Consider the following 25,746-nt stretch of genomic DNA (forward strand, 5'->3'; position numbering starts at 1 on the left):
TTAAAGCATGACTTATGCTGTTGCTCATACTTTGGGTATTAGTATGAAACTAACAATCATAACACACAGTTTGTGCTACAGACATGAATGATACCTCAAATCAGTAAGCTTGTTGAGAAGAGGTGTGCTATTTTTTTCTATGTGATCAGATTTCAAGATCAGAAATCAAGCAAAAATTATTAAAAAAAAAAAGGCTTAGAAAAATCTCCAGATGCCTATCTAGAGATCAGAATGTCATGGAGACTTGGAGGTTCTTTTGTTCTTGGCCAGTAAGCAACCACCTAGCAATCACAACTCCCTAGCAACAACCTAGCTATACTAAAGTTTAAGAACATTAAAGGTTACATAGGTTTAATGTTAGTACTATTTTAATCTAATATATGTAATGCTGAATATAATGTACTGTATAATAATGCTATGAAGGGACTATAGAAGATATATAAGATGGATATTTAACATTATGGCCCAATTATGAAAATATTTGTACCCTGAGAAGACACTGAACATTTAGGACTTGAAGGGAACAAGTTTGTCAACATAAGTTCACAGATAATACGTTTTGTGGCCTGGAAATGGTAAATACTTCTGGGTGCTGAAAAAGTATAAAAATTTTAGAATCTGCAAGGGATATTTTACAGACCTTAGTTTTAGGTCACCAACAACAAATAAGCACGTTTTCACAAAATCTTGAGATGATGCAGCTGTCTGATTTGACAAATACTGTAAAAAACTAAGTATTTAAATATAAATTCTGTAATCACAATTACAATATCATGGAAAATAATTGACAATTAGGATTTTTGTCATAATCGTACAAACCTACTAACTTTTATCTGTCTGTCTGATCTATCTATCTGTCTGCCTGCCTGCCTTCCTGCTTGTCTGTCTCTCTCTCTCTCTGTCTCTCTCATCTATCTTTCAAAACCATATTTCAGACAAGGCTTTATCAAGCCAACATCAAAGTGTGTCTACACAAACTTTACCTATCTAGTTAATTCTGTTATCCTAGTCAAAGCTTTATTTGAAACGTTACGTGACTAGGTTTAATTAAGTTGGGACATTGCTCAGTGGTCCCATTGGAGTGCTACAATACACCCTAGACAACAGAGCATTATATGAAGATGTTGCCATGGAGACGGCTGCTGCGGTATTGATGGAGAGGTGGATTATTGGCAGAGCTCATCGTGGCCGCTCTCATGCACATAAACACACATAAACCATCCCTATGTCTTTTGCTTCAGCACGTACTGTGATCACGCTTAAAGGGAACATCATGGACAATCAATTTTTCTTTGTTTTTTATTTTTGAAATAAAAGAGTTTACAATGCTTAGTGAAGTATTATTTCCTTTAATTTCTTTAATTGGAATGACATAAAATAAAAGAGTTCTAAGCAATGAATAAAACCAAACAGCTCCGAGGTGAATCACAACGTTACAAACATTGATTGAAGCAAAAAAGTGTTCGACAATCGGACAAAAATACAAAAGTACAAGACTGTGTACTAGAATCCAGTGCAGGATTGTGAATGACTAAATCGAAGTAAAAACAATGGAAATATATAATATTATTGATTTAAAATTGTTGATTAGAAGTACAGAAACAATATATTTAAATTTTATTGCATAATATTCAGAAATGTACAAATATGGAAATAGTTTGAGAGTGTAGCAAGAAGGACTTGATTCATAGTGCATCATAGAAGAGGGCGGTCGCTGCAGGGCTCTTTTGGTGTGCTTTGTTTGCTGCGATTCTTTGATTGGTGAATCTTTCTCTTCAGGATCATTGGTAGTGTAAATATTTACCAGTAATTCACTATCAAACATTATGATTTTTAAAACATGAATTTGAAATAACATTGACTGGTGGCTTCAACAGAAGCATATAATGTTGATTTATAACCTAAGAGCTCACGCTTGGTCCTATGTTATCGTTAAACATCAATTAGGGGTGGCCTGGGTAGCTCAGCGAGTAAAGATGCTGACTACCACCCCTTGAGTCATGAGTTTGAATCCAGGGCGTGCTGAGTGACTCCAGTCAGGCTTCCTAGGCAACCAGTTGCTACAAGGTTGCTTGGGTGGGTAGATGTACAGTAGGGTAGGACATACAGTACTTGAGGCCCAAAACCTAATTTATGCAAGTAGCTAAGAGCAAGGCTGCACATCCACAAAATAAGTTCAACTTTTAAAAATTTGTCTCGACCCACCAACCTCTGTTCCATTTTATAGTGCTGCATTTAGCTGTTTTCTAACGCTTTCTGTGTGAACACCCTCTACACAGATGCACATTGCGTGAATGCTGTTATCTGTTAATATGAGTGCCAAAATAAACATGCAAAATGAAGCAATCAACAGCTTCTAAAGTCACTTATTGTATTGTCATTCAATGCTTTACTTCTCTGCCACAATAATCTGATGTCTTTGTATTATATTCATTTGGGGGCTTTTCTCAGCAATGTTGATGTATGCGATTCATTTGATGAATTGAACAGCACATTATGTAATTCATTTGAGGAAATGTTTGAATAGATTGACTGTTCTATTGAATTGTGATTTGTTGGGTTTGTTTGGCAGGGTCAGCCCGTCGGTCAGTGTGACTTTGACAGACGTTTGCTGTGTATTGTGAAGGAGATCATCTCTCCTCGTTCTGAGAAGATTAGATTGGGCCACATCGACAAAAGCAAGGAGCCATTCAGCATCAGAAACAAGCCTTTCTTCGACATTCACGCTGCACGCAAGGTATTTATTCATAAACCCCAGCGGCTCTGTGTAGAAGCGTGGAAGGAAAGCTAATGATGATGGAAGTGTTAGTGTTTACATGCACACTGTGCTCCTCTGATTTTGTTGTCTGCTGGTAAGAGGTAAACCTATTCAGTGACTGTTGTGAAACACATCTTTTAACAGCCTTTACCGCAGTGTAACTATCTTTACTATCGATGCCTAATTTTTTTTCCATAACTCTTTGCGGTGATGCTTGTGTAATGTATTAAATGGGGACATTTTAAACACTAAATGCATCTTAATGTACTTGATTTTCTCTTTCATTGTTTTAAGCACTATTTACTGCTAAAACATACATAAAGTATTTTCTTTCTACAGAGAAAAACAAAATGTATTGAAGCATCCATATTTTCTTTGTCCTTCAATTATAGTGCATTCATTTGGGAGCAGGCAATTTTTAGAAGTGAAGTGAAGTGTGAGGGGAAATTTAGTTCTTGCAGGTTATTGGTTTAGTACATTAATCCATGTTAAGCTTTCCTCGCATTAAAAATTTTAATATGTCCCTATAAATGTGATTGTGAGACTGGCTCATATATGATACTGTGGTGTTCCGGCACCTCTGATTCAAAGAAGAAATATTTTTTTGCTTGTGTGTCAATCCTATTTCTCATTGGTTTATCTGTTTCACATTCTGTCTTTAGCTTGCTTTGCCAAAAAAATGTTCAAGTTCATTATGCTAGGTTCGTCAGTTGCAGCACATGCTGGTAGAGGCAGCACATTCACGAGTGGCACGATTCTCTAAAGTGGCACAAGACAGCGTGCCCCTGCATACAGACGGCGCTACGCCTCTCTATTGCTCCGCGGTCTGTACTGTTCCATCGTGAAATTTGCAACAAGCTGTTCACCAATTTCTGTCATCCACTGATTTTCAGATGCAATTTTGCTTGGTTTAATCAAAAGCTGTTTACATAAAAGGTGCATAAAGAGGTTTTGAGGGTAGGCCATAGTACTGCTCTATGTGAATGACGAAATGATAATTTAACATTAAAAACTGCTCTTTTTGTAGGGTTGTATTAAATAGGGTTCATCTAGAAACAGTGTAAATCAAAAGCAAAATGGTAATATGAAAAAAAAAAAAAAGTAGATCAATTGGCCGTAAGATATAGGTTTTCTGTTGCATTCTGGATTGTATCTGCTGGAAATATCCAGATCGGTGCATCTCTACTACTGGCTCAGAGATGCTAAACACTTAAAAAGCCAGCTATATGATTGAAAGAGTACTATTCCTCTTTAACTTTTAAGCCAGAGTTAGAACATTATTCAATATTTCCACAAGTCAACACTATTGAGTCATTTGATCATCATAATAGTAGGGTCCTTTCCAAGAAGAGGGTACATAATAAAAATAATAAAAAAACAGCTACTTTTCATGCTATATTAATCCTATGTTAGATAATAGTTTATTTCATATGTGTAATGTTTGTCAGTTGGGATGTCCCAATACTAATACTGCTCTCATGTACTTGTACTCATGCTCGTACAAATGCTCTGATACCAAAAACCGAGACCATCTGACGTACGAATGTCATTCAGTAAACATTCAGTACACAAATTAAAATCACATTATGTCCTTGTGTGATTATTAAACCGTAAAGGCTGCAATTTAATTAGATAAATATATAGTTTGCATGTACTGTGCGCTTCAAATGGGAGCGCTTGTAAATGTGTGGAGCCAGTGTTGTACCGATGCCAACAGCTCATACATTTTAGAACTCCTTGTCCCTTACACAGAAAACACCATTATGAGCATTGAGCGTACTCTTTGTACAAGATGGCATCGAGCACAGTGCTGATTGACTTTGTAGCATGAGCCATGTGCAGACTGCATTTAATTAAAAAGCAGCCTTTTGCAGTTTAATAATCACATTGGGTCATGCAGCGACCTGCTTTTCTGGAAGTGAGAAGCTACCATCAAAAACACACAGAAATGGAAAGGACTTCACTCCAAAATAAAAGCTTCCACCAAAATAAAAGCTAAATTTTTATGGAAAAAAAGTACAATAGAAATATATCACAACTGTATAGTTATGCAAATTTACTGCTAAAATCAATAGTAATTGTTATATTTAGGCAATATAGCATCTGTGATGCTCTGTTATGCATATTCATTTGAGAAAAAGGATACAATATTATGTTCAAAATGTATTGTTCTTTTTTATGTGGTTAAAGTTTTAATGAATTCATTAATACACCATTTTGATGACAAAAAAATTAAATAACCTCTTGATATGTAATTCAGAAAAAGAAAACCGGTATCGGCGAATACTGAAAAGGAAGTATTGGTACTTGCACTCGTTCTCAAAAAAAAATAAAAAATTATTTGGACATCCCTATTTGTCACTATGGAAAACATGGGATTTGTGCCTCTAATACGGGAAAAAAATAGGACATCAAAGTGTACCCCATTCATGGAAAGTAGCAAATATTCCATGGGTAGTTTTGTTGTTGGAAAATGCACATTTATTTCAACATGTTCTGGCCAAAGGAACATTGCTTCCTCAGCTGAGTCAAGGTCGCTGCCTTGTGTAATTAAAAATCTTTGGCAGTTTTTCATTGCCACTGTCACTTGTTCTTTATAAAGCTGCTTTGAAATCATTTGAGTATTAAAACGCACTATAGAGGTTGAAAGGTATTTGTTCAGTGAAATATGGCTCAGAACTCATAGGACTTTCAGAAGTTACAGTTGAAGTCAGAAGTTTACATACAGGTGAAACTCGAAAAATTAGAATATCGTGCAAAAGTTCATTAATTTCAGGAATTCAACTTAAAAGGTGAAACTAATATATTAGACTCATTACAAGCAAAGTAAGATATTTCAAGCCTTTATTTGATATAATTTTGATGATTATGGCTTACAGCTTATGAAAACCCCAAATTCAGAATCTCAGAAAATTAGAATATTACATGAAATCAATAAAAAAAAGGATTTTAAATACAGAAATGTCGGCCCTCTGAAAAGTACAATCATGCATATGTACTCAGTACTTGGTTTTGGCCCCTTTTGCATTAATTACTGCCTCAATGCGGCGTGGCATGGATGCTATCAGCCTGTGGCACTGCTGAGGTGTTATGGAAGACCAAGATGCTTCAATAGTGGCCTTCAGCTCTTCTGCATTGTTTGGTCTCATGTCTCTCATCTTTCTCTTGGCAATGCCCCATAGATTCTCTATGGGGTACAGGTCAGGCGAGTTTTTGGCCAATCAGGCACAGTAATACCATGGTCATTGAACCAGGTTTTGGTACTTTTGGCAGTGTGGGCAGGTGCCAAGTCCTGCTGGAAAATGAAGTCAGCATCTCCATAAAGCTTGTCTGCTGAAGGAAGCATGAAGTGCTCTAAAATGTCCCGGTAGACGGCTGCGTTGACTCTGGACTTAATAAAGCACAGTGGACCAACACCAGCCGATGACATGGCTCCCCAAACCAACACATACTGTGGAAACTTCACACTGGACTTCAAGCATCTTGGATTGTGTGCCTCTCCATTCTTCCTCCAGACTCTGGGACCTTGGTTTCCAAATGAGATGCAAAATTTGCTCTCATCAGAAAAGAGGACTTTGGACCACTGAGCAACAGACCAGTTCTTTTTTTCTTTAGCCCAGGTAAGACGTTTGACATTTGAAGCCTATGTCCAGGACCCGTCTGTGTGTGGTGGCTCTTGATGCAGTAACTCCAGCCTCAGTCCACTCCTTGTGAAGCTCCCCACACATTTGAGTGGCCTTTTCCTGACAATCCTCTCCAGGCTACGGTCATCCCTGCTGCTTGTGCACCTTTTTCTTCCACACTTTTCCCTTCCACTTAACTTTCTATTAATGTGCTTTGATACAGCACTTTGAGAACATCCAACTTCTTTTGCAATTACCTTTTGAGGCTTTCCCTCCTTGTGGAGGGTGTCAATGATGGTTTTCTGCACAACTGTCAGGTCAGCAGTCTTCCCCATGATTGTGAATTCAACTGAACCAGACTGAGAGACCATTTAAAGGCTCAGGAACCCTTTGCAGGTGTTTAGCTGATTAGAGTGTGACACTTTGAGCCTACAATACTGAACCTTTTCACAATATTCTAATTTTCTGAGATTCTGAATTTGGGGTTTTCATAAGCTGTAAGCCATAATCATAAAAATTATATGAAATTAATGAACTTTTGCACGATATTCTAATTTTTCGAGTTTCACCTGTATAGTTAGGTTGAAGTCATCAAAAGTCATTTTTTAACCACTCAACAGATTTAATATTAGCAAACTATAGTTTTGGCAAGTCATTTTGGACATTTTACTTCGTGCATGACACTTTTTCCAACATTTGTTTACAGACAGATTGTTTCACTTTTAATTGTCACAATTCCAGTGGGTCAGAAGTTAACATACACTAAGTTAACTGTGCCTTTAAGCAGCTTGGAAAATTCTAGAAAATTATGTAAACCATTTAGACAATTAGCTAATTAGCTTCTGATAGGAGGTGTACTAATCGGAGGTGTAGCTGTGGATGTATTTTAAGGCCTACCTTCAAACTCGGTGCCTCTTTGCTTGACATCATGAGAAAATCAAACAACATCAGCTAAAACCTCAGAAACAAAATTGTGGACCTCCACAAGTCTGGTCCATCCTTGGGAGCAATTTCTAATTGCCTGAAGGTACCACGTTCATCTGTACAAACAATAGTACACAAGGGTACACACTATGGGATCATGCAGATCACGCTCAGAAATTAGACACATTATGTCTTCTAGAGATGAATGTAGTTTGGTGCTATCTCTACTATTATTCTGACATTTCACATTATTCAAATAAAGTAGTGATCCTAACTGACCTAAGACAGGGAATGTTTTCTTTGATTAAATTTCGGGAATTGTGGAAAATCTGAGTTTAAATGTATTTGGCTGAGGTGTATGTAAACTTCTTCAACTGTATATGAAACCTTAAGCCACAGTGCCCAAAATACAAAAGAAATAATGAATAGCAGCAACTGTAGTTTCACTTTTTTTTTTATTTAAATTCCTTAGTCCTAATTCAACAGAGGATTCTTCTGATATTTGTTTATACGACATGTTGTGTTCACTATATGGGATTATTACAATGAGCAAAATCTAAGCAAGATTTATAGTGTAATATTTTATATCTATTTACTGTGTGTTTGTGTGTGTATAGACAGTCAGATAGACTGGTAGGTAGATGGATGGGTGAATGATAGATCTTTTTCTCCCTTTTGAAGCTTGTATAGATGTGCACCATCCAGCCATTGTATAACATTGGTGAGCAAAACATAGGGTCATAGGGGTTTAGATATGGCTGAGTAAATAATCACAACATTTTCATTTGTGGGTGGACCATCCCTTTTCTAAAACCAAAATGCAAAACACTGCTTGGGAAAACCTTGTAGTTACTGAGATATAACTCTAGTTAGATCTAGCTTGCCAACTATCCCCAGTCTCCTATACCTCATGAAATTAGGGATTATTGGTGAAATGTGGTGAAATCGCTGTGTATTAACATGCTCACAGATTAGAAATGCATATTGCAATGTTGTACGTCCTGGTTCTCTAGCAGTTTTAATATATATTGCCATTCAGACCTGTAATGCACAGATATTAAGACCATATAATACATTTAAAACACCTTTTCCTGTTTTAAACCCATTACTTCTCTCACAAAGGCCAAATTATTAAGGGATAATTTTCTGTGAAATTAACATTCACAAGGATTTCCCCGAAATTTCCCATGTCGCTGACCGTACTGTAACCACTGTTCATTCTCTGTTCATTGTTGGCCATAAATACGTTCGTTTCCTCTGCTCAACCTTGTGCCATGGATGTTCACAATGTTCTGGATGTCTTTGTATCTCAGCTTTGTCTTATGTGAGGATGTCTTTCTGGATGAAGTCATACTGACATGCTCTGTAGCTGTGAGAGGGTCATTGTTGTTAATCCAGACATCTGATGTGCACACAGGAAATGGAAAATAGTGGAATGGAGAGATTCCCAACAGTACTCAAGTGTAGAATGGCATGTTTAGGATCAAAGGGCTGTTGTCCAGACGTTCACTCATGAACAGACAAACATATGATTTGATTTCAGATATGAAACTTCAACCAGTTGAGCAATGATGTCACTGCTCATGAGACCAGAAGGAAAGGATGTAAAAGAGAGAACATATGAATAAATTAACAAACAAATGAAAGAAAGAATGTACAGAAGCAGAGTGGAAAAAGATTCTCTGCAGCACTCCGTGAAGAATGGCATCTCTACTGTGTACTGTGGTCTTCACTCATAAATTAACAATGAATTCCATCAGATATCCATCAGATCCCTCAACCAGTGTTCATGAGCAGTGATGTCACTTACTGTCTCAAATCCTCTTGAAAAATCTTCTACAGTCTCCTCAACATGAGGATTGACTCTCAGAACATCTCAGTAATTTGTATACTTACAGTATATGTGACATTTACGTTGCTCTTTATGGATATTTTGGTCATAAATATGATTATCCTTAGTCAGTATGATATATATTAGTCACACAAAGCCAGACGTTTTAATACTGTAGGGTTGTATAGACCTCATTCACGTTAGCGCCATCTTTGATTTTTTTTTTAATAACTGAGTCTGTGAAGGATAGATTTATGGCAATTTTCCACTGCATGTTATGGTTCGACTCCCCTCAACTGTACTCGCTTTACTTTTCGGAGCTTGGATTTCCACTGCAGTTTAGTACCACAACAACGTGGTTGGGATTATAGGCTGCTCGTCATAGTTGCGCCGTCTCAACTGCCGTGACATCATCTTAAACATGACACAAACTGACCAAAACAATAACACAACCACTAGCTGTTAGCTACTAGCTCATTGTGCTGCATAAAGCAGTTGTTGCATTGTGATTTTACACAAGTGTAACATTTAAATTGGCCTGGTTGTTTTAGAAGCATGTTTCCAGTAGCTGGTCAACTAAATAAAGTGAAGCTTTCAAGCAGAGTATAGAGTTAATGTAACAAAACGTACCATCCTCCATCGTGGCTTAGCCCAGGGCATTCTCCCTCCCATTGCTCGCCGATTTATATAGTGTTCATTTGGTTGAACCACTTCCACATTTCCTTGATGGTTCTGTAGTCACTTTTAAGTTTTTGTAACTTTTCCCAACACTGTTGGTACAGCTTCCTGAGAGACTTTAGTTTTGCGTCATTTCTTTCTTCGCTAACGAGTGGACCGTCTGCAACTCTATTGACCACGGCATGGTTTTGCGCACAGCCATTTCTTTTTTCACAATTTGAAAGGCGCGTGAAAGAATTATACTGTTATCGCTGTTGCTAACTTTAAAACTAGCTGGCTGATGTCCTGTGTCGGAAATCCAGTGACACTGGTAGTGACAATTCTCCCTGACCAATCAGTGATCTGCATGATTTTGTCACATTTAGTATCGGCTCGGATCGCTTGGAACCTCGACCGAGGTGCTACTTAAAAAGTATCAGGTACCAGGTACAATCCACAGTGGAAAACCCCAAAAAAGCGAGTTGAGTCGTGTTGTACCGTGCAGTGGAAAAGCCCCCTTACAGTCTGTAGTGGACTGTACTACAGTTTCAAATGTTTTTGGATCGTTCCGTGGACAAAACGTTGATAAAATATCTGTCCAAGCACGTTCAGTATACAAAGATCTCTAGGCAACATGAGATGTGGAAAATCAGATGTGTTCTAGGAGCTTTATACAGCTTTATACCATTCTTGCCATTGAAGAGAGGCTAATTCTATCCCTCACAGACTCGTTATCATTCCCATTACAAATCAAAGCGTGAATAAGGTCTTGATACCTTAATAAAGTATCGCAATACATGTCATGTTGTTTGAATAATGGGCTCATTTTCATAGCTATTCTGTTGTTTTTTTTTTTATGATTTTGTTTCCTAAAGATACTGTTGTTAATATTATTGTTTTATTGTTATTGATTAGAATATTATTATACAACAATAATTTAGTTCTGAATTTCTGTCATAATTTCTTCACTTTCACTCAATGTGGTCCGGTTTTCACCGAAAACTAACAGAATTTTCTCCAGCAAAACTAAGATTTGAATTAAAGTTATGTCTACTGTAACACAAAATAAATAAATACAAATAACTACTAGCATGGAATCTTAGAAATAAGTAGTCATGTGCTCCACAATACTGAAATTTGATACTTGGATGTTTTTTTTTTCACTCTTTTTGATTCAGGGATCTCAGTGTGGTTCACTGGTTTTGGTAAGCACTCCAAACAAACCTAAAAATTAAACAAACAAACTGAAAAAGAGAGAAACAATAAGAGAATGAACACACAAAGGACAGAGAAAAAAAAAATGAACAATAGGGAACAAACAAAAGAATGGGCAAAAATTGAGAGTTAGAATAAAAAAGAATGAATAAAATAATACAAAGTAAAAAAGTGGCAAACAAGCAAAAGATTGAATTAAATAAAAAAACAAAGATGCAAATGAACCAGTGCACAAAAGATAAACTATGAAAAGAACAAAAGGGAGTGAACAAAAGTCAAATGTAAAAAAAAAGAACAAATGAAAGAGAGGACAAATAAAAGAGAAAATGTAAAAAAGAGAAAACAAGGTGGCCTGTGAGGCTCAGCGAGTATTGACGGTGACTTCCACACCTGGAGGCACGAGTTTGAATCCAGGACGTGCTGAGTGACTACAAACAGTTCACCTAAGCAACCAAATTGGCCCGGTTGCTAGGGAGGATAGAGTAACATGGGATAACCTCCTCGTGGTCATGATCAGTGGTTCTGGCTCTCAATGGAGCGCGTGGAATGTTGTGTGTGCATCGCAGAGTTTATTATGAGCATGCTGTGAGTCTCCGCGGAGTCATGCACAATGAGGCACGTGACAAGATGCGTGGATTGACTGTCTCAGAAGTGGAGGCAACCGATACTTGTCCTCTGCCACCCGGATTGAGGTGAGTAACCGCACCACCACGAGGACCTACTAAAGTAATGGGAATTGGGCATTCCAACAAAAAAAGAAAGAAGAGAACATACAAAAGAATGGACAAAAGGAAAGAAAAAGGCAAACAAACAAAAGATCGAATGAAAGAAAGAACAAAGGTACAAATGAACAAGAGTACAAAAGAGGTAAAATAAAAAGAACAAGCAAAAGGAGAACTAAAATGAAAAACAAAAGAACAAATGAGACCATACAAAAAAGAGAACAAACAAAAGAAACAAAACAAAAATAAAAAATCTAATGAAAGAACAAAGGTACAAATGAACAAGAGTATAAAAGAGAAAAAATGAGAGAGAGCATACGAAAAAGAGAACAAACAAAGAGAGAGAACAAATGAAATAAATTAAAGAGCAAAAGAGAATGAGCGAAAAAAGAACAAAGAGAGAAAAAGAAGGGAAGAAATAGAAAGAAATAAAAGGAAATATATGGAAGGAAAAATAAAAGAAATACAAGGAAAGGAAGGGAAGAAATGAAGCAAGGGAAGAAAGATAAATGTAAATGAATTGCCGCAGTTGAGAAAAGAACATGGAGTGCAATGATAGAGGCATCGCCCAGCCATTGAGAACCTGTTCCTCTCTTTTCAGTCCTCTACCCACACACTTACACTTCTCACAGGAAACACGTTTAACAAGAGTTAATGAATTCGTTAAGTGTTAATATACTTAACAGAGACAGACAGAGGGCATCTAACTGGCCACTAACCTGAGCAGACTGTAAAATATCAGGTAATATTGAAAAGACAGCAGTGGCTCAGAGCTTTGAGGGTGAGTTGTATTAGGAATGAAAGATTCTGTTTGCAACAGACTGCTGAACTGACTGGAATTTTAATACACTACCTGAGAAGCTTTATACGGCAGAGCAGATACTTGTGTGTGTTTCTGAGAGATTAAATGAGAAAATAAGGCAGCTAATGTGGTGTTGAGAGTCATGCTTCATTAGAGGAAAGAAAATCTCTTGAAAGAAATGGTGCACTTACAAAAAACAATTCGATCATAATTTACTCGTCCTCAGGTTGCTTCAAAACCATTTGACTTATGACTTTGTCTTACATGGAGCAAAAAAGGAGACATTTTTTAGTGTACTTGTCATGTTTTTTTTATACATGAAGGGTTTCAATTTGGCTTTCAAGTCGATATTTACTGATAATTTTCCCCGTGTTGACCACTGCGACAGGACAATGTAAACAATGGTCCCTATTTTAAGACTGATTTGTCTTAAAGTGCTATGCAATACATCATACACTCAGGGAGCATGGCCATGGAGTAAACATTTTTCGTGCAATCATGACATAAGTCAGAGGCTTAAGTGGATTGGCGTGGGGTAGTGCATACAAAAGTGTGAATAGGTTTGGTCAAGTGCCTAGCGTGATTGCAAATACACTCACCTAAAGGATTATTAGGAACACCTGTTCAGTTTCTCATTAATGCAATTATCTAATCAACCAATCACATGGCAGTTGCTTCAATGCATTTAGGGGTGTGGTCCTGGTCAAGACAATCTCCTGAACTCCAAACTGAATGTCAGAATGGGAAAGAAAGGTGATTTAAGCAATTTTGAGCGTGGCATGGTTGTTGGTGCCAGACGGGCCGGTCTGAGTATTTCACAATCTGCTCAGTTACTGGGATTTTCACGCACAACCATTTCTAGGGTTTACAAAGAATGATGTGAAAAGGGAAAAACATCCAGTATGCAGCAGTCCTGTGGGCTAAAAATGCCTTGTTGATGCTAGAGGTCAGAGGAGAATGGGCCAACTGATTCAAGCTGATAGAAGAGCAACTTTGCCTGAAATAACCACTCGTTACAACCGAGGTATGCAGCAAAGCATTTGTGAAGCCACAACACGCACAACCTAGAGGCGGATGGGCTACAACAGCAGAAGACCCCACCGGGTACCACTCATCTCCACTACAAATAGGAAAAAGAGGCTACAATTTGCAAGAGCTCACCAAAATTGGACAGTTGAAGACTAGAAAAATGTTGCCTGGTCTGATGAGTCTCGATTTCTGTTGAGACATTCAGATGGTAGAGTCAGAATTTGGCGTAAACAGAATGAGAACATGGATCCATCATGCCTTGTTACCACTGTGCAGGCTGGTGGTGGTGGTGTAATGGTGTGGGGGATGTTTTCTTGGCACACTGTAGGCCCCTTAGTGCCAATTGGGCATCATTTAAATGCCACGACCTACCTGAGCATTGTTTCTGATCATGTCCATCCCTTTATGGCCAAACATGTACCCATCCTCTGATGGCTACTTCCAGCAGGATAATGCACCATGTCACAAAGCTCGAATCATTTCAAATTGGTTTCTTGAACATGACAATGAGTTCACTGTACTAAAATGGCCCCCACAGTCACCAGATCTCAACCCAATAGAGCATCTTTGGGATGTGGTGGAACGGGAGCTTCGTGCCCTGGATGTGCATCCCACAAATCTCCATCAACTGCAAGATGCTATCCTATCAATATGGGCCAACAGTTCTAAAGAATGCTTTCAGCACCTTGTTGAATCAATGCCACGTAGAATTAAGGCAGTTCTGAAGGCAAAAGGGGGTCAAACACAGTATTAGTATGGTGTTCCTAATAATCCTTTAGGTGAGTGTATAGTGCCCACTGAGTTGAGCTCGGTCTGATTTGTAAACGAGTCAGTCACAATAGTTTTGTGAACCAAAAATAACAGACTTAAAGAATCCATTGCTACTTCTCTCATGAAGGAGAGCTAGAGCAGATGTCAGGATTTTCAGTGAATAATGACTGAAATATCAGCCTGTTATGCTCACACAAAGCTATTGGATGCTTTCAAAACTAGGGATGGAGAACCGATTCTTATTCAGAGCCTGTTTAATTTGTCACTCCAAATCGCTCCTAACCAGTGTCCTTCATTTGTGCTCGATTTGTGCTGTCAAAAGAAACATCATAACGTTTTCCTTTCTTTGTATTAAACAAGATAGCTTTTGGAAACTGTGAAATCATGCAGGCTAAACCCCATGTCAATCACTCTCACCTAGGGGTGGTCTGGGAAGAGAAATTAGCCCTGAATTTTACATGGAAACTTGCCTAAAAAATGTTAGCTGGTGGGTGATGAAAGATTAAATCTTTTCCAAAAATGATTAGAGCATACAATGGAGACAGGTGAGAGTGATTGACACAAGGTTTAGCCTGCGCGATTTCACGGATCCCAAAAGCACAAATGAACGGCACCGGTTCGGAGCGATTTGTACGATATGGGGTGGAGAGTGAAGTCAATGCTCCTGAAAAGTTTCTTGCTATTTTTAAGGAAGGGAAGTAGTTAGTGTTCATTTAATGGCACAAAACGAGCTCAAACAAACGGCACCAGTTTGGAGTGATTTGGACCACAAAGGGTGGAAATTAATGACACACATTATTAATATAATGTCTAATATTTCAAACACCGAACCAGCACTAACATTCATTTTTGCCTATGCCAAAGTTACTAAAGCAATTGCTTCTCTACACTGCCTGACCTTACAGCTATTCACCTGTTTCATTACTGTAGGACCGCTCTAATTCATGTATCATTCGTTATATTCATATTCAATATCTCTCTCATCAAATAATCAGACACAGTGCCTACACATAACCGTCAAATGTTCACTGAATGCAGACAGGGTTTCGCCTTCATGCGATTTAGCATTAGGACAATCATTGCCACGTGAAGCAATTGATGAGAGCAATACACACACACACACACACACACACACTGTTTATTAAGATTAATCCCTCGCTCTGTATGCCAAATGCCTTTTCACAGTTATCTTACCACACATCTTGTTTTATTCATTTATAAGTGGTACTATGCAATGCAGCTGATCATTTGGGCATTGGTGGTTCACAATGCACTGGAGAATCGGCTGCAGTTGTGTATGGCATTCACAGATAGGGTGATCAGACATCACTTTAAAACCGCATCGTGGTAGACTTGCAGTCGGGACACCATTTGTCCTAATAACTAGTCTAAGACAGCTATAGTTTGATTCCTTTAAATAAGCATTTTAAATTGACATCAGTTTTTTTGTGCATTTTTGAAATTAGAAATCATTAAAGAGTATTGAAATAATACTCTTTGAAAGTTTATATTCAATTTTATATATTGGAGTGAAATAAAGCAAGATGCGGTTCACGGAATATACAGACTTAAACTAGGGTGTATCCAAGACAGATGAGCATTTATGCCAGTGAATTATAACAGCCACAACAGTAAATAACAAATTATTAATAATAATAATAATAAATAAATTGGAAGATATTATTACATTTATTATAAGACAATAAGTATTTACATGGCAGCGAAGAGTATTAATTTCAAGCTCAGATCATTCTGAAATCCATGATTTTGAACGGGAATATGGGTAACCTTTACCTACTGGGTCATATACGCGGAAGTTTTGTGTGCCTTTTATTATCGGACAAATGTGAAAGCTATGTGTAAATGCTGATTTTTAATTCACTGGTTGAGATTTTGAGAGATGAGCTTTCATGAAATTCCTTTAGACCTTATGCACTGTTCGGTTATTTTTGACTGAAATCAATTTTCTTCAATAAAACTAGTTTCCTTTATTTGACGGGTATGAAACTTGGTGACTTTTCGTCCATTTCATATCTGAACACACACACAAAAATTAGTCACACTTGTACTGTAACCGGTCAAAAGTGACCGCCATAGGAAATTAATGGGAAACACTAAAAATCAGATATTTTTTGGCATAATTAATGATGTAAAATCTACAAAACAGCCACAATGCATATAAAACACACACAAACATGAATGGAAGAGACTACCAAATATCAAGATTGCAAAACTCAAACACAAACACACACTAACTGGTCAGACTATTAAACAAAACAATTATTTTGAAATTTGTCAAAAATTAAAACAATCAGCCACAATGTGGAACACACACACCAAAATGAATTGGTGAGACCTTGGTGAGTTTTTTTTTTTTTTTTTTTTTTTTAAATAATCAGTTTAAAATATCTTTGCATTATTGTGTGGAACTAATTATGGGTAATCTTTAATATGTAATGAAACACAAACATCTAACTACACATTATTTCATATAAATGTATAGATTTATTGTTTCATTAAATCATTTTAATGAAAACTTTATTGTTAACTATTCTACTGGATAATGTAGTAACAAATTAACAATAATTCCAGTATAAGTCTTCAGTAGAAAATAAGCCAGTTTGCAAAACATTTGCATTCAACTTGTATCTGGACTTCAGATTTCTTTTTTGTTCAGTTTAGTTGTAAGATGTCAGTTCACTTTTTATTCACACAGTTATTTATTGGAACCCATTCAAATTAAATATTGTAATAATTTGAAAACAAATAATAATGATAATAATTTATTATTGCCTTTGGAATTTTAAATACAACAGTAATATATTTCAATTATGCACCTTTAACTTTAAAACCCTCAGGCTTTTATTTTGACATTCCGAACTCTCCTGTGTCTGTTTGTAGGCAAGTTCATAGTAGTTTAATTCGTTTCGTATTCAAATTCTGGTAAAATGCTCCTCCGGTGCCGTTCTAAATGCATATTATAAGTGAACCGAACTATTGAGCATCTACATCTGAGATGTTGTTCGTTAGTAGCGCTCAAATATTGTGCACGGCGTGAAGGCTGAAAATAGCTGTCAATAGAGTCATATGAACTACATTAATGGTGTTAATTTATTAACATTTTTGGAGCTTGACAGTAATGAACATGACTAACACAGTATCGGATTTAGATCGGGCTCACCCGATCTGTCTGAAAACGTCAATATCGGACCCTATACCGATCCAGGTATCGCATTGGTGCATCCCTAGTAATTACCAGTTTGTAACCTAAAGCAATTTCCTTGTAAACCACCCAAGCCATATGTTAATCAAATTATCAAAATGCACAGTATCCCATGGCTATTTTTCCAATGTCCTATTTTTAACTTGAGCATTACACCGAAATTATGAAAAACAAGTCATTATTTGTGTTTAATATTGTTTTGTAAACAAATAATTAAATAAAGTTGTTTTTCTGATATTTAATTCCTAATTGAATATGAAATGAATGAATGATACATGGATTTGCTCTCTCTGCCATATTTGTGAACAAATACCATATACTGTACCTTCTGTGCACTGTGGGATCATATAAGCACTGGGTCACGATTAAACTTTGCTAAACTGTTTCTGTTTATAAAGCTTAATGAAGTGATAACTTTCGTTTACACAGCCTGAAGGTCTTTTTTTTTCTTCCAGTAAAAGTAATGTTAGGTTTCATTTCACACAATTCTAGCACATGCTGGTTATTGCTTTTTTTTTTCTCTTGGAAAATGTCTGGCCTAAATCGTGGACATGTCTTGCCATTATCTTGTGTCAATTACGTTTTGCTTGGAACATAATCGATTCAGATACAATTAAAATGTAAATTAATTAATAATTCCAACTGTTAAATCCATAAGACTCAGACTAAAATTATAAAAGAGGAATGTGATAAAAGAATGTGTACATTGTGTGTTTACTGTGTGTATAGCTACTGTCAGTCAGTAAACATCTTTATGAAGATGAGCACAACAAAAGACATTATAAACCGATATACACAGCAGATTGGTGTGGAATATGATGCTGTTCTTTTTTTTTTTTAAGACATTATTTTGATTTTCAGTTAAGGCATACTGTTCATCACATATACGGTCCAAAAGGAACATAACATTACTATTTGACTAAAGAAGAATAATCAAATACAAAAATAGTGTCAAATATTTCTTAAAAATAGAGAAGCAAATAAATAATGATGCTGTTCTTTTGACAGCATCATGATTACTTTCTCCCATCCTAGACACATCACTGTCCACGCTCAGTTAGGGCCACGTTCAGCATTTCGCAGCAACAGTGAGAGAGCCACCATTAACTTCTGTTATGTTTGCATCCGTTTCTTATGTGTGGTAATATCACGCAAACTGCTTGTACCATCGTCCAATGACAGGCTGTTTTACATCCTCTTCGAGTCAAAAGTCCAATGGAATTTTTTTTAACTCTATTCTAAATTGGAAAAAGGAAAACAAAACAAAAAAAAAGCCATTGGTTAATTAATTTAGAAAAGAAGTTGCCAAATAGCTTTTTAAAATGCATTTTAAAAGGTGCTTTTAAAGTGCATTAAAAAGTGCCTTTTAACATACTCATTAATGTATTCATTTATTGCCACTTTTAATTACAATTTAAACATGAAATAAATATGATTTATTAATGCACAATTTATTATTAAATATAATGAAAAAAAATTGATTTATAATGTGCTGTTTTATTGCTAAATATAAGTACATTAAAACAAAAATTTAATAAACACATTTAAATGCATCTATTTGTCCATTTATAAATTGGTTTATTCACATTTTTATTTTCAAATTAATAGATTGATGATTTATTCCTTCATTCTTTTGTACATGGCATTCCTGGGCTTCCATACTTTACCCCTTTTGCGGCAGTTCTATTTTATATAAGAGCTATTCAGTTGAGGACAGATAATTAAAAGAATAATCCAGGTTCAATACAGGTTACGCATTTGTGGCATACAATGTATTACCACAGAAATTAATTTTGACATGTCTCTTCTTAAACAAATAAACAAAACAAAAAAGCAAAAATTTGGCTTCCAGTGGGGCACTTACAATGGATGTGAATGGGGGGGTCAGTCCTAAAATGATAACTACTCACTGTTTCAAAAGTTTAGCCTCAAGACATAATATGTGTGTTAACATGATTTTTGTGTGGTAAAATCACTTATTAACTTTTTGTGTGCCAATTTTACAACTTTGTTGCACTGATGATGTAATGTCAACAAACCCTCAAATGACTGAAAATTATGATTTAAACAACTTTACAGCTCAAATAATACACAAGTTTTAACAGAAGAATTAATGTAAGTGCTTGTATAAAATTATAAGATTCACATTTCTGCCTTTTTAAATCCTACAAAAATTGGCTATGTTCACTTTGATTGTAAGTGACACATTGTAACCTCGACCTCGAGTTTATGTAGTCAAGTCAAATGTATTTGTATAGCACTTGTAAATATATAGCAGCTGTACATGACATTATGGTGTAACAGAAAATGAATGATTATAAAACGGTTAGTTCCAATCCTTGATTCTGATTGGTCAATAGCTGTGCTTTATTCACGATAAAACACAGCTATGACCGCTTCACCCAACGGTTCTATTTATCACTGCGCCCTTAGCAACACCCTTAGCAACCACATGTATCAACATAAACATAGAAAAAAACGTAAGAATTAAAAAGGCTAAAGTGTTTAAAGTAAATTTCGATTTACTAGGTGGCATGACGATGGATAAGTGGTTTGAGGAACAATTTGTAGAGACATCTACAAATATGAGCCGTCATGCTGAAGTGCTGAAATGTAACATTGATACATTCGAGAAGACTCGTAATGAAAAAAATACTGTGCAGCAAACCCAATGGGCAGTGAAATGCGTCGGTGACTGGTGTAGTGAAAAGGGTTGCAGCATTGATTTTAAACAAATCACCAAGACGGAACTCAACGTACTTCTCCGTGACTTCAACGGAACTGTCAGAAGCTCCAAAGGCGAAAAATATGGGATCAGTAGCTATGTAGCGTTACGTGCGGGACTGAACAGATTCCTGAATGATCCACCTTTGAGTTTGTCCTGGTGTCTGATGAGAGACAGCGAATTCACCTCATCCAATAATGTTTTCGTTGGAGTCGTAAAGACAATGAGAAGAGAGGGTCGTGATAAAACGGAGCATCACACACCGATTTCTACTAAAGATTTCAGCACCATAAAACTGTCCGATGTGCTTAATCCTAACACACCTGAAGGACTCGTAAACAAAGTCTGGTTTGACGTGCAGTTACACTTCGGACGTAGAGAAAAAGAGGGGAACCGAGAACTCATTCCAGACTCATTCCGCATTTTAACAACCGAAAATGGTCTAAAGTATGTCACAATGAGCTTCAATGAAGACACTAAAAACCATAAGGACCCACATGACAGAAATAAAGAGAGCAGGCGTGGCTTCATGTTCCAACAAAATGGGAACCCGCTTTGTCCCGTTGCCTCTCTAGAGAAGTACGTTTCTCTTCTGCCATCTAACCCCCCTGCTTTTTACCTTCACCCCAAAAAGCAAAACCTCTCTAAATGTGTTTGGTACGTAGATCACGCAGCGGCACATAAATCATATTAGCTATTTATAATTTGTGTTAAATCTTGTTGTGTTAAAGTTTTTTCTCGTTTTTGACTGTTGCAGGTACACAAGAGAGCCTACGGGTGTGAACTACCTCGCAACAATGTTGCAGAGAATTTGTAAAGCAGCAGGCACCTCCAAGGTTTACACAAATCACTGCCTTCGCAGCACCATGGTGCAGAGATTGTCCGATGCTGGTCTTGAATCGAGGGAAATTATGTCTGTGAGTAGACATAAGTGTGAAAGTTCACTACAGAGCTACTCGAGGCCAAACTTAAAACAAAGAAAGCACTGGAGCGACATTCTTGCTGCAACAGAAAACACTGCTGACAGTGCTGAGCCCCAACTAAAGAGAACCGCGTTAAATATCACCACAGTGGAGCCGATTGAAATGAGACAAATATTTAATGCGTGCACAATAAACGGAGATGTTCAAATACATTTAAATAAACAACAATAAAAAAGTATCTCTTGTTAGGCAGCATTTTAGCAACTAAATTAATAACATTAATTAAATAGATTAAAGACCTAACTGTTATCTATCAAAATATGTGCCCTTGTGTTTTTATTTATAGGCTATGTAAATGTTTAGTTTAGTGCAGAGAGAAAATAATGGAATAAACAAAAAAATAAACATTTTCTCATGCTGAGAGATAAGCTATGCCTATTTGTGTGAGGAAATTTCACAAATATTGTGTTGTAAAAAATAAAAAGAATGAGACAAAATTTGAGAACAGTTTCTTGTTTTTATTTGAGCTTTCATGCATATTACATATTGGAACGTTGTTGTTCACAGTCAGGGACTATTTCTTTCTAGCGGATGGAATGCTTTTATTGATTTAACTTCATGAAATTTCCACTAATACATTTTTTTTTTCTTTAATATTGTGTGGTAACCGTTTTATAAAAGCAATAAGGTACTCAAGGCAAGTGCTGTATCGTGCCTAACAACGGTACTCGAGGCAAGTGCTCCGCTTCGCGTCGTGCCTAACAACGCCCTTCAGCCGTTACTTATTCACGATACAGCACAGCCTCTCGTACCTTATTGCTTACATATAATGCCAAAATATTTTTTTTTTATGTTTAGAACTATTAGTGGTTAAAATGAGTAAACTAAGTAAGTGTTGTTGGTTAAACAACATGATTTTGTATGAACTATAAGTTTTAGTGTTAAAGTCCTTCCCAAATTAACGGAGGAAATACACATAGATGCATGGTACTTTGATTTTGGCCAATGAAGGCTTCCAGTCCAGTTGGAAGCTTATGGTAGGTAATTTTGGTGAACTCCATCCTCAGCTCATGCTTCAGACAGAGGCTTATGAAGAATCTCATGTAACAGTGTAGTACCCCCAAAAACACTGTAAAATTTAAACGAGAGGGAAAAGGCCAACGCGGTGCGGCAGTGAGAGAGAGAGGAGAGAGAGATGAAAAAAAAAAACGTACTCGCCAGTTCTCCGATATGCCGTAGCTTGTTCCTCAGCCACTCCTCCAACCTCTAACGGAAGACAGCCGTGCCTCTCCGGGCGGATCGGAGGCAGTCCTCCAGCCCCTGGCGGACGGAACACCCTGCCACGTTCTTGTGGAACAGAAGGGGTCTCCCCTGCCCCTGGCAGTGATTCTCCTGCTCCAGGCGGTCAGCAGTGAGCACCTCCCCGCTCGCGGTCGGTGGTTTCAGACCCCACAACGTTTCAACGGTTGGTAGGGGACTCCTCCGCCCCTGGCAGTGGCCCTGACCACTCCAGGTGGTCGGTTAGGAGCCCCTTCTCCCCTCGCGTTCGGCGGCCTTCCTCCGCTTCCAAGCGGCCGGTCTCCTCGTCCCCCGGCAGATGGCCACAGCTGCTCCGTTGGGATGGACTGTAGTGGCGAGAACTCTACTACGGCGTATCCCTCCTCCTTCCCGGGTTTCGGCACCAGTGTAACACTCAATGGAAATGAGGAGGCGAGAACCGGCTTGACAATATAAATTATAACGGACATGTCCGTAAACGATCTCTCTCTACCGCACTATCCTCCGCAGTCGGCCTTTATTCCTCTCGGAGGCTTAATTAGCCAGATAAGGGACCGCGTGTGTAGAATCCCGACTCCGCCCTCCGCCCTGCCACACATATATAGGGAGAAAAGCAGAGGCCCTAAAACAGCACTAATATCTAAGAGTACTAGAAGAGAAGTGCAGCCGAGATCAGATGATAAGAGTAATTTACTCTGATAAGTGCAGTCTCTGTACTACGATGGAGCCTAAATCCTGACTGAATTTCTTCAAATATACCATTTCTCATAAAAAATTTACAGTTGCAAGGATGCTACCTTTTCTATTATTTTCAACATAAATGGGTGATTTGAAATTGGTGTATAATTAGCTAATTCTCCTGGATGAAGCTGTGGTTTCTTGATAAGTGGTTTGATAACTGCCAGTTTAAAGTTTCTTGGGACATGCCCCAAGGACATTGAGGAGTTAATAATATTAAGAAGATATTTTTAGATTACAGGAAACACCTCTTTTAGGAGTTTAGTCTGTATTGGGTTAACATACATGTTGTTGATGTTTTGATCATTCCTGACCTATAACAGTGAAGGATTGAAGTTGCTTGTAGGGAATAATTTTAGTCTTCTTGGTAGCTGTGGCAGATGGATGTGTAATTCCAATTTTGTTTCTGATGATTTCGATTTTATCAGTATAGAAATTCATAAAGTCATTACTATTATGTTGCAATAGAATATCTGGTTCAATCAACGTTTTATTCCTAACCAATTTAGCCACAGAACTGAATAAACATCTAGGATTGTTTTGCAGACCTGACAGTTTTTAGAGCCTGTCTGCAGTTAGAGACGCTATCCTTCCATGCACCGCAAAATATCTCCTAATTTTGTATTTAATTTGCACTCAATTTTCCGAGCTCCTCTCCTGAGAGCATGAGTGTGTACAATGATGTAGTATTTTTCTCTTTAACTTTCTTTAATCGAAGGGTGGTGACACTATTTAGAGTGCTATAGAAGATTGTATCCATATTTTCTGTGACAACATCAATTACTCCTGAGTATTTGAAACAAATCTAAAAGATTATTAGTGAAGCTATCTTTAGTAGTTGAAAGAATAGTTCTACCTGAGCAATAACGTTTTATGGAATCCGAATATGGCCCTGGTGGTCTAAATACTGTTGCATGAACAAAAGTTGACAAAGATCTGACGATTTCGCATTAATAGTGATTTCCTACTGGCAAAGCTGAACAACATTAGTGAATAACAATCTTAAAAAAATCTTTGTTTAGCTTTAGCCAGCACTTGTATATTTGATCTAAAGTTAGATGTTCTGGGACCTAAAATGCATTTAACAATGGTGGCTGGAGTCACTATTTCCATGTTCCTTACAATAGTGTCATCAATAACAAGGGTGCTTTCAACATGATTTTCAGTGGGCTCATCACTGAGTGGGGAGAATTGTTTGGAAATTCTAACTGGAACGAGAGAGTTGTATCGCTTTTCCCTACGAGTATGCTGCAGAGACGTCACCCTAAGGCCCTGCTGCAGGGGCTCTACAACTGGAACCAAAATGTGTGTTGCTCGCTGTGATACCGCATCCAAAACAGTATCTACCGGCTTCTCTTTCTCACTGACCTCCACTAGTGTTCTGATGCGTTTGTCTAACTCATTTATCTTCTCCGTCAGCTTGACTAATTCTTTACATTTATTACATATGTTTTTGTTGTGGTGGTTTTTGATCAGCAGGGGTTTGAGATGTATGTGAATCCCTCATTTAAAAGTTGTTGTTGTGGTGATTCCTGATCACCAGTGGTTTGAGATTGATTTAAAGATCTGTGTAAAATAATACAAGTGGAAAGGCGGGTGTGCGCTGTAAAATGCACGTAGGTGTATCGCGTTAAAAGTATAAAAGTGGAAAAAACAATGCGCGCAAAAAAGGGATAGATTAAAGATTAAATGCTGAAAATAGAAAGATAAACAATGCTAAGCAGGCTACAAATGTGTGATGTGGTAAGCAACATTATGCCACAAATGCTGTTGATTGAACTTAACTTGTATTGAACTTAGAATATTCCTTTAAAAAGTAATTAAAATATGTTCAGTTTACAGATTCCAAGGTCTCTTGCTCTGACATTGTGCAGCAGTCATTTCCTTTAATCGTTTACCAAAATGTTATGCTGGAGAGATCATTTTAAACACAAACAGACTCAAGGTCTTGAAACATTTATTAAATGAGAATTCATTTATGGCAGCTGTACTACAGTATAGACCATTCTTCACTTAATGAAGACAATAAATCTTGAGTGTTCCAGCACTCTTCTCACTCAGTTTCACACAGTGTACTTTCTGTTGTTTCCACACTTGCTTAGATTAATTTATAACTCATTGTTTTACATATTAAATTGGTTGCTATTTCTCAGTAATGTCCCCTTTCATTGCTAAGAAAAATAAGAAGCTTCAACCAAACTAAGATGGTTTTTCAGGTCAGGCTGATCTGGTTTGCTAGAAGAATTTTGTGCACTTGTCCAGACAGAGAGACCAGCTAGACCACCTTAACCTTCTGAGACCAGAGCGGGATTGCTGTGTGCATTTTACATATCCCTTTTTGATTTGTAGCTAGTTGCACCTAATAAACATGCACAAAAAAAAAATCGAGATCAAACAGTTTTTCTTAAAATTGATGTTCACATATGTGGACAGCTGGACTAAGTTGTGAAATTTTAAATAATACCAAGCTGTAGAAAGTCAAATTTGTTTTATAAAATTGTTTATTATATGTCCAAGAGTGTTGGTT

General features: G+C 37.2%; 1 protein-coding gene across 1 annotated transcript in view; it reads left to right on the forward strand.

Annotated features, from left to right (window-relative positions):
* The window catches only part of LOC127624152 (mRNA-capping enzyme-like), a 128,617-nt gene that overhangs the window by 56,736 nt on the left and 46,135 nt on the right, over positions 1 to 25,746 (forward strand). The window contains exon 11 of the mRNA XM_052098835.1: positions 2,573 to 2,737. Within this exon, the coding sequence (XP_051954795.1) occupies positions 2,573 to 2,737 (165 nt within the window). The remainder of the gene's footprint in view (positions 1 to 2,572; positions 2,738 to 25,746) is intronic.

The sequence above is a fragment of the Xyrauchen texanus genome, chromosome 30 (assembly GCF_025860055.1).
Source record: "Xyrauchen texanus isolate HMW12.3.18 chromosome 30, RBS_HiC_50CHRs, whole genome shotgun sequence".
In the NCBI taxonomy this organism is placed as follows: domain Eukaryota; kingdom Metazoa; phylum Chordata; class Actinopteri; order Cypriniformes; family Catostomidae; genus Xyrauchen; species Xyrauchen texanus.